The sequence below is a fragment of the Caretta caretta genome, chromosome 4, assembly GCF_965140235.1.
Source record: "Caretta caretta isolate rCarCar2 chromosome 4, rCarCar1.hap1, whole genome shotgun sequence".
Lineage (NCBI taxonomy): Eukaryota > Metazoa > Chordata > Testudines > Cheloniidae > Caretta > Caretta caretta.
In genome coordinates this window covers 151,449,730-151,465,844 of record NC_134209.1, presented here as the reverse complement: position 1 = coordinate 151,465,844, position 16,115 = coordinate 151,449,730, and the positions used below count along the sequence as shown (strand labels likewise).

The window sequence follows — 16,115 nt, the reverse complement described above, 5'->3', positions numbered from 1 at the left end:
GGTTTCAATGACATCCCGTGGCAGTGAGTTCCACAGGCTAACTGGCTGTTACATGACAAAGTGTTTCTTTTTAGTTCCTTTCATCTGATGTAAAGGTCCCTGGAGGTATTCCAGCGCTGGCTCCCCTATTCTAGTCAAGAGCCTTAGACGTGGGGAACCAGCTTGGCTCAAGAAAACCACAGGTGGGAGGCTGCCTGGTATGAAGAACCCCCTGGAGATGTACCAACTGAGGGCCACATTTATCCTTGATGTAACTCACTAAAGTCAGCACAGTTGCCCCACGGATGAGTTTGATCCTGAGAGAGGAGTGATTGTGCCACCAGCCAGAGGGGGCAGAGGGAGAGATGTGATCGCTGTTACAACTAGATTCAATGTGAATTCCACTTACCCCAATTCCTGTTCCCTGGAAATCCTAGCTCTCCAAATGCACCGTGCGCCCCCGGGAGTCCTATGTTACTGCATCCCCTGCTGATTAACTAGCATGAACTCTGAGTTCGGAGGATTTCCACGGTTAGGGAGGGAAGGGGGGAGTAGCTGCAGAAGAAAGGAGCCACCTTGGCGCTGCTTGAGCTCTTCCTGGCGCTGGCAGCCCCAGGCGCTGCAAGCGACAGTACAAACAGTGAGGGGTATGGCCGGCTGCCTCCAACCAAGGGCCGCTGTCAGCTTGATATACTCTACAGGGACCTTTCAGGGTCCATAAACCCAGTGAGGGCTTGTCAGCTCTGGACTGTCCTTGGGTCTGTGCAGCGCCTGGCGTAACAGGGTCCTGATCTTGGCTGGAGCCTCCAGGTGCTACTGAACTATAAAGAATATGATAAAGCTGGCCAGGGGCTGCTGTAGCCATCAAATGGGTTAAACAAAACTGTAGCCAATCACTTGAATGTGAATTGTCAGACGGATGGAAGATACTTTCGGCGAGTAAGAGAAGCCCTAATGGTTTCTAAACTCTCCTAGGAATTGCCAGACTGGATCAGACCCAGATGCCGCAGAGGAAGAACCCCACAGCAGTAGATGTGGGATAATCTGACCCCACAGAGGACTCATCCTGTTCTGTAATAATCAGATATTGGCTTAAGCCCTGAAGCAGGAGGTTTCATATCTCTACCGTTATTTTAGTTAGCATTAACTATTCTAACTCTGGATGGTCTTGTTATCCATAGAAATGTCCAGTCTTCCTTTGAACTTTGTTAATTCCTTGGCCGCAATATCATCATGTGGCAGGGAGTTCCACAGGCTAGTTACTCACTGTGTGAAAAACTTCTATCCGTTTTCAACTGCATTGTGTGTTCCCCCTCCAACCCCCTATATCTCTGAAACTCCTTGCTTGAAAAAACACAGACTTTCCTCCAAAGTTGTTCTCTTGCGGGAGATGCCCAAAGAGGCAAGTCAAGAGGAAATAGGTATTTTAGGAGTTAGAAGTATGGGGCGGGGGGAGAGAGATGATGACGGCGCTGGCAGCAGGAAGGACAGCTGGTTCAAATCTCCGTGCTGAGTTTCATGGGAAGATTCCACCATGAGACTGCAGGAAAAAAGGCCCATGCAATGATGGGCTGCCTCCACAGGGCATCATGGACAAGGGAGGGAATAGCCCCTCTAGATACAGCTCTGCTGCCTGGAATATTATTCTGGGCACCTCCTCCCCAGAAAGCATTCAGAGAAGGGCCACAAAAATGGTAAGGGATCAGCTCCTAAGGCAAGACCTAGATCTGCTCAGCTTGGCTCAGGGAGGGGACGTAACTGCCGGCTACAGGTATTTGAAATGTGTAAACCCCCCTGGAGGGAAACAGGTGTCCTGGGGTGGCACAGAGCAGGTTTAATGAGGAGCACTGAGGTGGGATTAAGGAAGGGGCATGTAGGCTGAATGTCAGGCAACATTCCCGACAGTGAGGTGCTCCGGGCTGTTGAGGAGTTGTCCCAAGGAGGTGAAGAAAACCCCAGTGCTTGGGACGTTTACATTTAGATCGAGCAAAGCTTTGGAGAAAGTATCGTGGGGAATGATGAGGGGCTGGCTAAGGGACTAACTCGGAGCCATTTGGGGCCTGATTCATTATTATGGTCATTTATTATTTGTTGTCCAGCCCCTTTACCCCCATTTGGTATTGGTGTAAAACGCTATCCGATCAGATTGGTAGGGCCCGGGTCTCATTTATACAAAGGCCCCATCCCAGTGCACTGGCAGATTAAAGGGGCCGTAAAGCAGGTGTATTCACTTGAAAGCCACTTTAAGGCTAGAGGCGTAAGCGGTCGAGGGGCTTGTCTGCGCAGTTGACCCGAGTAGCTATTGCCAGGTAAATTATTCCACAGTAGCCGCGCGGGTGGATGGTCTCACTCTGGACGAGCTAGCAGTTTACAGAGGGGTTTGTTCGTTAGATGTGTGAGTCTCTGAGGTGCCACAAGGACTCCTCGTTGCTCTAGCCGTTTAAATTCACTCCCTGCCTTACACTGGACTAGCTTCCCCATGCAGACAAGGCCCTTGTATAAGACAGAATCTCTCCCATAGTATTTTGTGCCCCCTTTGCACCAGTGCCAATGAGATCACAAGGTTCAGGGCCCCTTTAGACCCTCATCGTTCCTGCAAATTGCTGGTGAACAGCCCTGTCCTGTCACAGCTGCTGGGTCCCTTCCTTGATACGGTTGCTAAGGCTCCCCCGGCTGCATGCAACACTGCAGCTGCCAGCTCACAGGAAGAGGGATGGTTTCGGTTCCCGTGTGGCTGAGGAATGGAAACCGCCCAGCCTCTGTGCAAACGGGGAAGGAGACCAGTCAACTCGCATCAGAGGCAACAGGCAGCACCAGCGTGGAGACACAGCTCCGTCAGCTCGGGTCAGAATGGATTACCAACTGCCAGGTAAGGCCCCCCCACCTCCGAGTGCATGGGATAACATGAGCTGCGAACAGCTGAGCAGGTTCTTAGAAAAGGATGAGAGTGTTTGGTAATGAGAATACACATGTACAGTTGCACTTGCAAGTTACAAGGGTGATCCCATGCTCCAGGGTATCAGCTGATCATCAGCTGAGCCAAGGAGCGGTCTACTGGAAATGTCTCTCTTCCTAGAGACATCTGGCATTGGCCCCTGGCAGATTGGGCTGGCTACTGGTCTGGTCCAGTGCAGGAGCTGCTGGTTGTAAGGGGATCATAACCCCACTGCAGTCTCATTGATGTCAGGCGAAGGGATGAGGCTGGAGGAGTCTGACCCATCCATCTAGGTCTGTCTGCATTGCTAAAGTGACCATACCTGTAGAATCCAGACAATAAGGACAAATGCAAAGTTCTCCACTTAGGAAGGAACAATCAGTTGCACTCATACACAATGGGAAATGACGGCCTAGGAAGGAGTAATGCCGAAAGGGATCTGGGGGTCATAGTGGATCACAAGCTAAATATGAGTCAACTGTGTAACACTGTTGCAAAAAAAGCAAACATCGTTCTGGGCTGTATTAGCTGGAGTGTTGTAAGCAAGACACGAGAAGTAATTTTTCCGCTCTACTTCACGCTGCTTAGGCCTTAGCTGGAGTACTGTGTCCAGTTCTGGGCGCCACATTTCAGGAAAGATGTGGAGAAAGTCCAGAGAAGAGCAACAAAAATGATGAAAGGTCTAGAAAACATGACCGAGGAAGATTGAAAAAATGGGTTTTTTAGTCTGGAGAAGAGAAGACTGAGAGGGGACATGAGAACAGTTTTCAAGTACATAAAAGGTTATTACAAGGAGGAGGGAGAGAGAAGTTATTCTTCTTAACCTCTGAGGAGAGGACAAGAAGCAATGGGCTTAAATTGCGGCAAGGGAGGTTTAGGTTGGACATTAGGAAAAAATTCCTAACTGTCAGGGTGGACAAGCACTGAAATAAATTGCCTAGGGAGGTTGTAGAATCTCCATCATTAGAGATTTTTAAGAGCAGGTTGGACAAACACCTGTCAGGGATGGTCTAGATAATATTTAGTCCTTCTATGAGTGCAGGGGACTGGACTAGATGACCTCTCGAGGTCCCTTCCAGTTCTATGATTCTATGTTATACAACTGTAATGACCTTGCTGGTGTGTGCATACCACTGCCCTCTGCAGGATGGAAGCTGAACTGCTTCACTGTGTGTCATGGGCCCTATACTGCTAGTAGCTAGTGGAGATTGCCATTTCACCCAGATAGTTGGGGTCTTGGAGGATCAGAGCTCTGTCTCTGCTCTTGCTCTGAAGTTTGGCCTGGCTGTGGTATGAAGCAACATGGCAGCCTTGAATGGCCCAGGATTTGTACTTTATAGTCTGAACAGGAGGACACTGGGAATCCAGCATATCCGGGCTACCCAGTAATGTTCCGAAAGCTGCTTTCCAATTTTTCAGTAACCTTTTAGAAGTGGAGATAACCAGAACGGGACACAGTGTTCCAGTAACGGTCTCACTAATACTATATATTGAGGCAATGCCACCTCCCTACTCCTACTTGATATTCCTCTGCTTATGCATCCAGTGATTGTGTCCTCCCTCTTAGCTACGGCATGCCCCTGGGAGGCCATGTTCCAGGGGTCGTCTGCCATGGCCCCTAAGTCCTTTTCAGAATCACTGCACTCCAGGATGCAGTCCCCCGTCTTGTAAGTGGGACCCACATTCTTTGCTCCTACACATATGGCCTGGGTAGGCAGGAGTGGCCTATGAATGGGAGCACTTTTCACCCTCTCCAGGTCTGGTCAGAGTCAGTGGGTCTGCTCTTTCTCATAGAGTGGGGGAGAGTTTTTTGTGAATGGGGGTTCACCCCAGAATTCTATCCCTGGGGGCCTCGGCTGCTGCAATCCCCATTCCAAACACCACCACCGGTGCCCCCAGCTTCCTGCGTTGCATCAATCAGAGATGTTAAGAGATGGAAAGGTCACACGCGGTCTGTCTCCCCCGGGCACTCCTCCAGCCCATGTCGGATAGTTTCCTGCTAAGCCCAGATAACACCGTACATGGACCCTTCTTTCTTGGGCTCCCAGCTGCTTCCAGTGGCCAGCATGGCTCCCAGGGCTTCACTTCCTTGCATGCCTGTTTGAGCGATGGGGTGAAATCCTTGCAATGGGGAAAGGTGGGGAAAGCGATGCAAAGCAATCAGCATCGCCAGCCCCAACCATGCCACAGTCCTGAGTCAGGCCCCTAAATGCTCATGAGATTGGCTTGGCAAGCTGTCCTGCAGGGACTCAGGGGTGTGAGGACCAGCCTCAGGGCAGGCTGCAAAGAAGCAGGGCACAAACCCCAAACTGGTTGTGAGTTTTATCGTTGAATTTCACTAACCAATTATCAAGTGTAAACTTCTCAGATGCTATAACAGCCTGAATATGGAATCACAGACAGTCCTTTTGGGTGCTCAGATCTCTCTTGCCAACCAGGTGAGCCTGCCTTTGTGACAGATGGTCCCTTACACCAAAGATCACAACAATATCCAGGTTACTCCCACTCCCAAAGGACCAGTCACTTACCTCAGGTCAGTTGCACCTTAGAGCTCACACCAAAGACAACGCTTGTAGCCAATCCTACAATAAACTGTCTAAAGATTAGTTTAGCGGGAAAAAGAAATTAGAGTTATTTACAAAGTTAAAGCAGGTAAACACAGATACACAAATGAGTTCCAATCTTAAGTTTCAAAAAGTCATAGACGTTTCTATAATAAGCAAGCTCTGTGTGTCTTTTGGGGCTAACCCAGGCCAAACACTGGGGATCTTTTGCTTATGCTTAGTAATCCTTGCCCCTCAGCATCCAAGCAGCATGAAAGATACAGTTCCTCCTTGTCAGGGCTTTTTATTGCTTCCCTGCTTCTGCTTCCAGTTGCAAATTCAGCTGTTGCGCGGAATTCACTTGCACTTCTCCTCTCCGTGGGGTGGAGAGCAAACAACAAAGACTTTCATCCCCTGATGTTTCATAATAGCTCGTCTGGCGTTGATGGGCCTCCTTTGAGGGACAGGAGATCACACCTCCTGTTGGCCCCTAGTATTTCACGCTCGTTAATGCTCCTCTCCTGTCTGGTGATTTGCAGTTACAGAGCAAATACTTAAATATTACCTTATCACATGGGCTACAGGTATTATAGGTGAGATTAATGTGGGCAGCTACTGACAAGCATTCCATAAAGTCTGAACACCAAACTCATTCTTATCATTCTAATACCTATCTAAACAATAGTAACACACAGCTAAGCCAGACTGGTTTCCAGCTATGTCTGTGTTCAGTTGAGACCTAGGGGCCTTGGCATGAGCTGGCACCTGCTCGGCCAGGATCGCATGGCTTAAAAATCAAGAGACTTTTTTAAAAAACAACAAACGGTGGATTCTCACATCCTCACATGACTCCAGGAGCTGGGGCTTGAAGAAGAATACTAATTCACATGAAACTTGCAGTACAATCGCAGGAGTTGGCAATACTGTGGTGTAAATGCATGAAGCTACCAGTGGTGGCTGCTTTTCTGGAGCAGGTAACTTAGACCCGGGACGCGGCCCTAGAAGGCACAAGGCACTCTCGACTCCCATAGATGTTGGGGTATTTGAGGGTGCAGGGTCCCTCCCGGGGGGTTGGAACACACATGGAAATGCTTCGGCTGAAGGCGCTGCAGGCAGGTAAGACGTGATGACCCACAGCTTGAATGCTGAGCACTCCTGCAAAGGTTTCATGCTTCTTGCTGAGTGTGGTAACTTCCTGCTGTGTGCTTTCTGTTCCCTGCAGCCATCCTGGAATCTGACAGCGAGTCATCGGAGGATGAAGAAGTGGCTACGGTACAGAGTTGTCTTCTGTTTTGTTTTTATTCCCCAAGCAGGGATTTCCCTACACCCACCCTGAATTCCCCCCCCTTTCCCTCTCCCCCACACCACGCAGTTTGGGGAACTCGTTACATGCAGTGTTGCCAGTTTACTGATTGTTTGGACATTTGAATTGAAATTGAAACATTAATACACACTTTAAAAGCATACACAGTGTATGATAAAATACGTGTATCTGAAGAGGTGTAATAGATTTGAAAAGTATGAACAGAGACCAGCTTCCTTACACAGCTGTTGTTTTTATGACCACGCCACTGCCTTCATTTCGGTGATGTTGGCCAACCTCACAATTTCAGATGATGATTTGTAAGCAAAGTCGAAAGGAGCTCTCCCTAACAGCTAGTGATGAGCTGGGGCTGGGGGGAAAGGTTCCAGGACCAGATTGTATTTACATTCACACCTAATCTACCCAGGTATCCAGCAAACAGAGCTGCGTTGCCCAAGTGATAGATTTGGGCTGGGGTTGGGTTACAAATCACTTGGATGCGGGGTATGAGGGGGGATGAAATGTGGTTGTTCTTATTGCAGGAGTAAAGGGCAGTAGAACTGGACGTAGCCTCTGCTGACTGAGGGCATCGAGAGGGAGGGAGGGTGGGGACAGGTGTTTTGCTTGATGGTCTGCCTGAGTCACAAGTACGATTTGACCTGCCCCGCTCCACGGTTTAAAGACAGAGCTGATTAGGCTCCATAGAGAGTCTTTTGTTCTGTTAAGTGACCACTACTATAGCTGAAATCAGGTCTAAGAGCTTAGACCTGCGGTGGGACAGTGTTTCTGTGGCAGAGACGGCCCAGTCTGCACCAGCAGCGAGGTTCCCCCACTGAGAGCTCAGCTGAAATCACTGAGAGCTGGTGGAATCTCAAGAGACCCACTGGCAGAGGTCACAGTGGCAGGTGGCAGCAGAAGGTGATGGCGCAGGGCCATTGGCAACAGAATCATAGAATCATAGAATATCAGGGTTGGAAGGGACCTCAGGCGGTCATCTAGTCCAACCCCCTGCTCAAAGCAGGACCAATCCCCGACTAAATCATCCCAGCCAGGGCTTTGTCAAGCCTGACCTTAAAAACTTCTAAGGAAGGAGATTCTACCACCTCCCTAGGCAACGCATTCCAGGGCTTCACCACCCTCCTAGTGGAAAAGTTTTTCCTACTATCCAACCTAGACCTCCCCCACGGCAACTTGAGACCATTGCTCCAACAGAGCGAAGGAGTGAACGGTGCCACAATGAACAGCAGTGGCCAGAGCGAACCGGGAGCAGCTGGAGGAACGAGCGAGGCGCCTTCTTGCCGCCCACCTGGGAGGTGACCTCACGCGAAAGCGCCTCCGAACGCCGCGTCCCCGCTGACCCAGGACAACGCCGGTGCGTGCTCAGGAGGCTGTTAAGAATGCTGGAGACACAATGCCGTTCATGCGAACACATGTGGCCGCGGCCTCGTCCTGTCTATTTCAGTACGAGACGCCGCACGCTGCAGACCGGAGGCCGGTGCGAAGGGCATGGTCGCTTGTTCACCCTGAAGTTGAACGCTGGTTCCGAAGACGACCAGCAAATGCTCGCTGCCTTTCTGCAAAGAACTCAGCTGACTGGCTGGACGCATGCGGTGAAACAGTGAAAGACTCAGCAGCTGAAAAAGTGAAGAGCTCTCTCACCACATTCGAAAAGTGTGCATACCTGGCTGATGAATGCACCGTTGCAAATGGGCATCAAGCATTAAGTCACTGTGTACGTTATCTTGATGTCAGGGGTAGGCCAGTAGATGCATTTCTAGATGTTCAAGTTATAGAAGACACATCGGCTGCATCTGTGACAACCCACGTCTTAGAAGAGTTAAATGCTTGTCAACTGGATCCCAAAGAGATGGCTGCTTGTGCAATTGATGGAGCTGCAGACTTCTCTGGAAGACGTGGTGGAGCACAAGCGTTGCTCAGAGAAAAGTGTAACCCTGGTCTCTCCTATCCACCCTGCAGAGGCCATCTACTCCAACTAGCGCTAGTACGAGCTGCAGACTCTTCAAAAGACGTTACAAAAGCTATAAATGGAATGTCTTCCTTCTATTCTTTTTTCAGCAAGAGTCCAAAAAGACTATCTTGGAAAATATAGAAGATACACTGGGACTGAAGTTCAAATTAGTCCAACCTGGGAAAACCCTCTGGCTTTCTCGTGAGCAATCCTTGGCTGTTGTCTTAAAATTACTCCAGCCATTATTACTGGCTTTGGAAAGTATCTACCAAGATGGGATGGATCTAAGTAGTGAGGCTGGTGGATTACTTTTGCTACTACGTTCAGAGAAGACTATTGCCATTCTCTCTCTTGCAAGTCTATTCTTGAAACCACTTGGGTCATTAAACAATGCCGTCCAGGCATCTGCTACAACAGTAGCAGATCTTTGTCCAGCAAGAGAAGCTACATTTGGATCAATCAGAGAGCTATCCACTGAAAACGTACTGGAAGAAGCAAAGACTTCAGTCCAGAAGTTGACTAATGAAGGCATTTATATCGAATCCTTAAGTGAAGAGGACAAGAAGTGTTTGTTAAGACAACTGGAAAAGTCCACAGACTTGATTCTTAAAAATCGACAACAGTGACTTCTAGATTCTACTCACCCTCTAAGTAGCTTTTACGGATCCCTGTCCTATAAAACATCGACAGCTGAGTGGAGTGAGGCACTGCCAGCAACGGGGCTGCCGTGTGCTCAGGACAGAACAGAGAATTTGAACACAGAGTGGAATATCATACGACGAATGGATGAAGATTTGACTTCAACTTCTTTTTCAACATCGCTAGTGGCTCGGACAGATCTTTGTGCTCTTTTTCCTGGGCTGGAAGAAGTAGGAATTCATCTCTTGCTGCTCCCAGTCACAACAGCGACAGCTGACCGTTCTTTTTTCATCACTGAATAGAATTTTGTGCTCTGAAAGACGTCTACATCTCCCCCAGAGGCCTCCCTTCCACTCACAAAGCCCTCCACCAGGACCAAAATAACTAACCCAGCCTGGCACAGAGACGGTACAGCCAAGGGGACTGATTATGGGGCAATAGTCCCTCTCTCATGGCCCTGTGCCATGGGGGGCATTGGACGAAACACAAAACCAACATCCTGATTAGTCAAGGTCAGTGAAAATGACTAAGCCCCAGAGCAGCAGGTAGCCCACTAGCCTTGACCAAATCCTAACACAGGTGACTACGTTTCCTTCCTCAAATCCCCTGCAGTTTTTATTGGATATAGGATCCTTTGCTTCCTGTCCCCAAACCATGGCCTGGTGTTAAACAAAGGTGCCATGCATCACCCCAAAGGTGGCTGCTTTTGAGTGGTGGGTGAAGTGCTTTGGGATCCTTTGGGACAAAAGGATGTGTAAATGAAGTGTTGTCTCCTTGCTTTTGCCTGCAGCATGAGGCCCTCCTCCAGGAGAGGGATGAAGCTAAAGAGAAGCTGTCTGAGTTTGAGCAAGGTGAGTCCTGTTCCTTGGCCTCCCTCTTCTTCCTCTCCTTCCCCCCAAAATTCATGGGAGCGAGACGAGGACATTTATGAGGCGTGTAGTCTCCAGGCTCATTAAAGATGGCAGGATATGGAGGCTGGGAGGTAGATAGTGGGGCCTGGTCTCCTAAAGCCATCCTCCCACCTGTGCAGGCAATAGGGCAGCAAGCTGGGCACCAGGAGACCTGGTTCTCTCCCTAGCTCTGCCACCGACCCGCTGGGTGCCTTTAAACAAGTCATATCCCCTCTCTGTGCGTTAGCTTTCCTCAGCTACGTGTCTGTACCACACCCAGCACAACAGGGCTCTGAACTCAGTCGAGGCCTCTTGTGCTGTTGTACCATGGACAGAGTACTGGTTAAGCCAGGTCACGGGAGATTCTAACCCCCATGCTGTCCAGACCTGTTCCTCTCATTGGGCAGCCTGGAATGAGCAAAATCCTGGTCTGGCGAATCCATTTTTTCCTCCTACCAGACAAGCTGTGGATTAAAGCCACGGTATGTACTGACTGCTCAGTGTATCTGCCCTGAGGATGACCATGAAATCTGACTTTCTGCCTGCAGTTCCTTGTGGCCACGGGGGACACCTGGGAAAAGGCGCTGTTTGCCTGGCTGGCGGAGCCATTCCATTCCTCCTGCTGCTCACTATTATGACTCAAGTTTATTACAGCAAGGACACCGGGCCAACCAGGAGAGGGGGCCCCATTGTGCCAGGCACTGCACAAACACCCTGACATCAAGGGCCCAGCCCCGTAGAGCTGGCAATCCCAGGGTACGTCTACTCCAGTGCCGGAGCTGTCATTTCCAGCTCAGGCTGACATATGGGCGCTACCTTTGTTCAAGCTCATATGCTAAAAATAACCGGGATCATACTTGGGGTGGCTAACCCGTCCCACTGCTCACGCCGCCCCATCGACGTGGCTATTTTTAGCACTCTAACTCAATCAGAACTAGCCTGGGTATGTCTGCTCAAGCTGAAAATGACACCCCTGGCGTCAGTGTAGACATACATTAATGGACCAGCCAGCCAGCCTCCTCCCACCCTGCCCTTTGGGAGCAATGCACGGCCCACTCTGTGCACTCTGCGGCTACAGAATCAGGGGCCCTTCTGCATCACAGGGAGGGGAGGGGCCCATCTGCTGAGCTGTGAACACGTGCCCCCTACGGCTGCACAGACAAGCAACCCCATGGTGCTAGGAGCTGGACTATGTTCTAATCAGGTTCCCTGCCCAGATACGTGGGATCTGTGCTGCTCCATCACCCCCTTTCTCTACTCTGGAATGGCTCATTGCACAATACTGAGTGTCCCCAGTGGCTTTCCGACCTCACCCACCTTTGCTCTGACCTCCCGCACCCTCTTCTTGAATAACCAGGAGCTGCAGACGGGTCCTTACCTGGACAGCTGGGGGAGAGCTCAGCCCAACGCCCATCCCCTCTTCGCAGGAGCATATGGATATCAACCACCCTTATTTTAAAGGAGAAAGCATCCGTGGTCATGCTGGTACCTCCCCCTGGGTGGGCAAACAGCCCTCCCCGGCCAGTAGGGATCCCCCATCGTCCTGCTCACTCCCAGAGATAGATAAAATAAGCAGGCACCATACATGTCACGAGCTGACTTCTTGTGCGTGAGTGAGGGATGCTGCCCCCGGTGACTGGGACCACGGGGAGGGCGATAAACCCACTATCGGCAGCAGCTGACAAAGCTGCTTTGTAGCTCACGTCGGAGACCCGGGGTCCTGGTCACCTCCCGGCATGTTGAGCGATGTATGGAGTGAAAAGGCAGTGGTAGAGACAGGGATTGAATCAGTTGTTGGTGGGGAGTGCGGGGCAGTGACTAGCTGGTGAGGACAGCAGGATTGTTCTCGGGGCGGCCCTAGGGTCTGGAGCCCCAATCACACACACTCACACTGGTGAGCAGAACCAGACCAAGCCGCAAGCGGCAGGTCAAGCTCTGGACATGCCCCAGAGATTGGGCGCATTTTGCTTTGGGCCCATCTGTAACTGCCAAGTGTAAGACACAGCTGCACTGGCATTCGGCTGCAGGATACCAGGCCAGGAAGGATCTGGGCTGGTTCTAGGGGCAGGCAAGCAGGGCATTTTCCCTGGGTACCAACTTCCTGGGGTGGTGGTGGGGGCATAGCACTCACCTTATTTTTTTGGCTCGGCTCTGATTGGCTGGCTGGTTTTGCTCCACTGATTGGCTGGCCTTTTTTGCTCAGCTACTGGGATGCTGAAGATATTTTCCACCTGGCTAGCAAAACAGCTAGAGATGCTCCGGGATGGCTAGTGGGTAGGGTGCTGCATTAGGATTCTACAGACCTGGGGTCCAGTGGTGGCCTGGGACATTTTTGACAGACGAGGCACACCTCACAAAATAGTCATTTCCACCCCCACCCAATTTATAATTGGATAGCTATTATTATAAGACGATTTTTCAATACACAGAAAAGAATCATAAGAATGGCCAGACTGGGTCAGATCAATGGTTCACCTAGGCCAGTCTCCTGTCTTCCTTCAGTGGCCAATGCCAGGTGCCCCAGAGGGAATGAACAGAACAGGGAATCGTTGAGTGAGCCATCCCCAATTAACCTCTTTACAGAGAAAAAAAAAGAGCAATTCCAAGTAAACAAAAATAGTTTAAAAGTCCCACAACATTTTCATATTAATTTAAATATCGGCTTAGGCTAAAGTCCTAAACATAAATTGACCGTGCTCAGCTACTGTACATGCCTCTGCTTAAATGGAGTGTGCATTCAAATAACAGACTGCGGTTGCTATGGTCACTCTAATATACCCCATCAATTAAAAAAAAGCAACATTAGCACTAAAAAAAGTGCACGTATAATTTATTAGCAAATCAGAACCTCAAAATCATGTATTGTTTAGTGGAATATTCGCTATAAAGACACAAATACGGTATAAAAAAAATCATTAATTCAAAAATTTCAAAACAAACAAGGCAGTTTGTCCTGGCGTGGCCAGAAATGGACAGTTATACATCCAATAAGAGAGACGGAAGCTTATCTCATTGATAGCGAAGCTCAGTCTGCCTTTCTCTATTTGAGACAAAGCATGCAATAACGTCACTCGAGCCGGTGCAACCTTGTACTCAGAGCATCACAGCTACATACATTTCCCAGACCCGAGGAAGAGCTCGGCGTAGCTCGATAGCTTGTCTCTCTCACCAACAGAAGTTGGTGCAATTAACGATATTCCCTCCCCCGCCTTGTCTGATCATAGAGAATGTCGGTGATGCTGAAGATGTTACTGTAGGAGTATGCCAAGAAAAGAAACAAAGTTGTTTAATTTTCCAAGGCACCCTATAGTGTGTCGCTGAGATTCTCCATCCCAGCCACAGGCACTGAACAGCTCCTGAAACACCTTGCCCGGTGTCTCACTTTCCAAGACAATGGCATGTAGACTCTGCTGTTGAACTGCACCCAGGGAAGGTCCTTCTGCGACAGTTTGGTCCAGCAGTTCACTGTGGTTCCTGGAGCATGTAAAAATTGTGGAGAAGCCTTGCAAGGTTTCAAAAAAGCCACAGGTTTCTTTCATACGCTGTGCCCCTTACTGGAGAACTAGACTTCATCTGTGCACAAAACAGTGCACAAACAATGCCTGAGGAACCTTTTCTTCTTAATCAGGGCTTTCAGACCCCCCAGCTCACCGGCCAGCACTCCAGCCCCATCACACGACGGAGACACAAGTTTTGTCGGCGTGTTCTAATATCCCTGAATCCGCAACCTGCTTCAAATCAACTGCATTTCGATCTGAGCGGACAGCCTTAAAACCCATGAGCCTCTCTTGTGTTTGCCTCTTCTTGTCTGTGTGGTGCAACACAAGTGAAAGCTGGTTTAAGTGAGACAGCTCGGGTGTTTTGTCTACCTCGCAAGTGAACAAGCTGCGCTCTTCAATCTCCTGGTCAATATAGGGTGTTATTTCTTCAGCCATGCATTCGATCAATTAATTCTGAATTGTCTTTCTTAGGCTGGAAAAAACAAATTCATTTTTCTGCCAATAAGCCTTCAATCCCTTTTCGTGACGAAAAGCAATAACCAAATGTACCTTGAACTTACCCTAGCTGACAGATTCCTCCGTCTCACATTGGCCACATAATGCAAGTTCTTGACAAGATAAAACCACTGAAATATCAGCTACTTGCTTCAAAATCTCTCTGTTCTTCCTGACTTTCTGGTTATGCTCCAAGGCAGCAGGACACCTTTGCCACTAAGCAGCACATCCATACAAGTGCTTTCCTGCTTTAAGCATTTCAAGGTAAACGTCACCTGTCATGTGCTCTTGTGATGAGCCGTGTAGAGACGCATTTCGTGACAGATTTTTCAAGTCACAGGAGCCTTCATTAGCCCAAATGGTTACTTTAGCTGAAAGAAGCAAATATAAGAAGCAACAATATACTATGTTACTCCCAGCACTGCCTGTTAACCATTTCTGGAGGCAGCACCAGATGTCTGAAATTGCCACATTCTTTTCCCATCTTTCTTCAAAACCGCCAGTGCTGGTGTTATTTTGCCTTCCTTATTGCTTGAACGTCTCTCTTCTTGATATCTGAATGGAAATTCTCTTTTTCTCAGGTCTCACACAACATCAAAGCTAATGCTGAAACTTTTAACATCTCAACAATTCCAAATATATGTCACCAAGTTCTGAACCGGCCTTAAGGGCTACAATCCTGCCATGGCCTCACCAAGCAGTGGTTACCACAGCAAGGCCCTTATAAAGTGATGCCCGGGGAGGGGGATAAACTAGTAACAATTCTGGTAACAAGGCAGCTTGTTGAGGCACTGTGGTGGGGTGTCTACCCCACATAGGTGTAGAAGGGGTTAACCCTAGGAGTGAGCCATGAAGGTGAGTCCTCAGAGTGCGTTGGGTGCAACCAATCAGGGAAGGGCTGCAGGGAGCAACCAATCAGGGCCCAGCGGTCTCACATAAAAGAAGCTGCTGGACCAGAGTTAGTCAGTCATGGCCTGGAGGTCAAGGAGGGAGGACTGGATTCCTAGCGGATGGATGGAATCTATCACCATGGACAGAGCAGTTGCTGGCGGGGACTGGGGGAGCCAGAGGGAGCTCCTGACTGGCTGCCAGAACTGATATGCTGAGGCCCTGAGGTGAGGGTGAAGAAGGTGCTGGGGCTGCGGTGAAGTGGCCTGGGGAAATGTAGTGAGCAGTTGGAGGGGATGTAGCATGTGGTTGCCATCTGCAGGGTCCACCCATTTGCCACTGGAGTGGTGGCCTGATGAACGGACTGATGAAAAGGGGATGGATCACTTGATTCCCTGTTCCGTTCATTCCCTCTGGGGCACCTGGCCCTGGCCACTGTTGGAAGACAGGAGACTGGGCTAGATGGACCTTTGGTCTGTCCCAGTCTGGCCAGTTCTTATCTTCTTATGAACTGGGCAAATTCCATGAAGGAGCATGGGGCGGCTGTGATGGGACTAGAGCCGGAGGCAGGCTGTGTGGATGGAGCGCTCTGTTAGGAGCCCTGTGTTGGGGGTGGAGCTGGGTGCTTGAATCCCGCCTCTGCCAGCTTCCCCTTCTCATTCACAGCATCCCAGAGGCTGCTGGCCGAGCTCTCGGCGCTGGAGGTGGAGTATGAAATTGAAATATCGTGTCGCAAACAAGCCGAAGTCTACGCAGCCCAGGTGAGGACCAGCCCGCCTCCCGGGGCTGTCAGACCCAGTGCTGGGGCTGCTTGGAAACTGTCCAGCTAAACTGCTCTTTGGTGGAAAACGGGCGTTTCCACAACATGAAATGGCTTGAAAAGAGTGGAAAACAGAGAAATTTTTTGCTGAAAAACCAAGCACCCCCACCAATTTATTTGGAAATGTTGCCATGGCGCCCCATGGGAGTTGTAG

At 49.7% G+C, this 16,115-nt stretch overlaps 1 protein-coding gene across 5 annotated transcripts in view; it reads left to right on the top strand.

Moving 5' to 3' along the window:
* Positions 1-2,262: 2,262 nt before the first annotated feature.
* The window catches only part of LOC125635151 (shootin-1), a 35,591-nt gene continuing 21,738 nt past the window's right edge, over positions 2,263-16,115 (top strand). The window contains exons 1-4 of one of the 5 annotated variants that reach the window (XM_048846453.2): positions 2,270-2,848; positions 6,680-6,729; positions 10,159-10,219; positions 15,808-15,902. In XM_048846453.2, the coding sequence (XP_048702410.2) occupies positions 2,830-2,848; positions 6,680-6,729; positions 10,159-10,219; positions 15,808-15,902 (225 nt within the window). In that variant the 5' untranslated portion in view covers positions 2,270-2,829. Of the gene's footprint in view, positions 2,849-6,679; positions 6,730-10,158; positions 10,220-10,859; positions 11,015-15,807; positions 15,903-16,115 lie in introns of those variants that run through there. The other 4 variants (XR_007356160.2, XM_048846452.2, XM_048846454.2 and 1 more) reach the window with 4 other exon arrangements.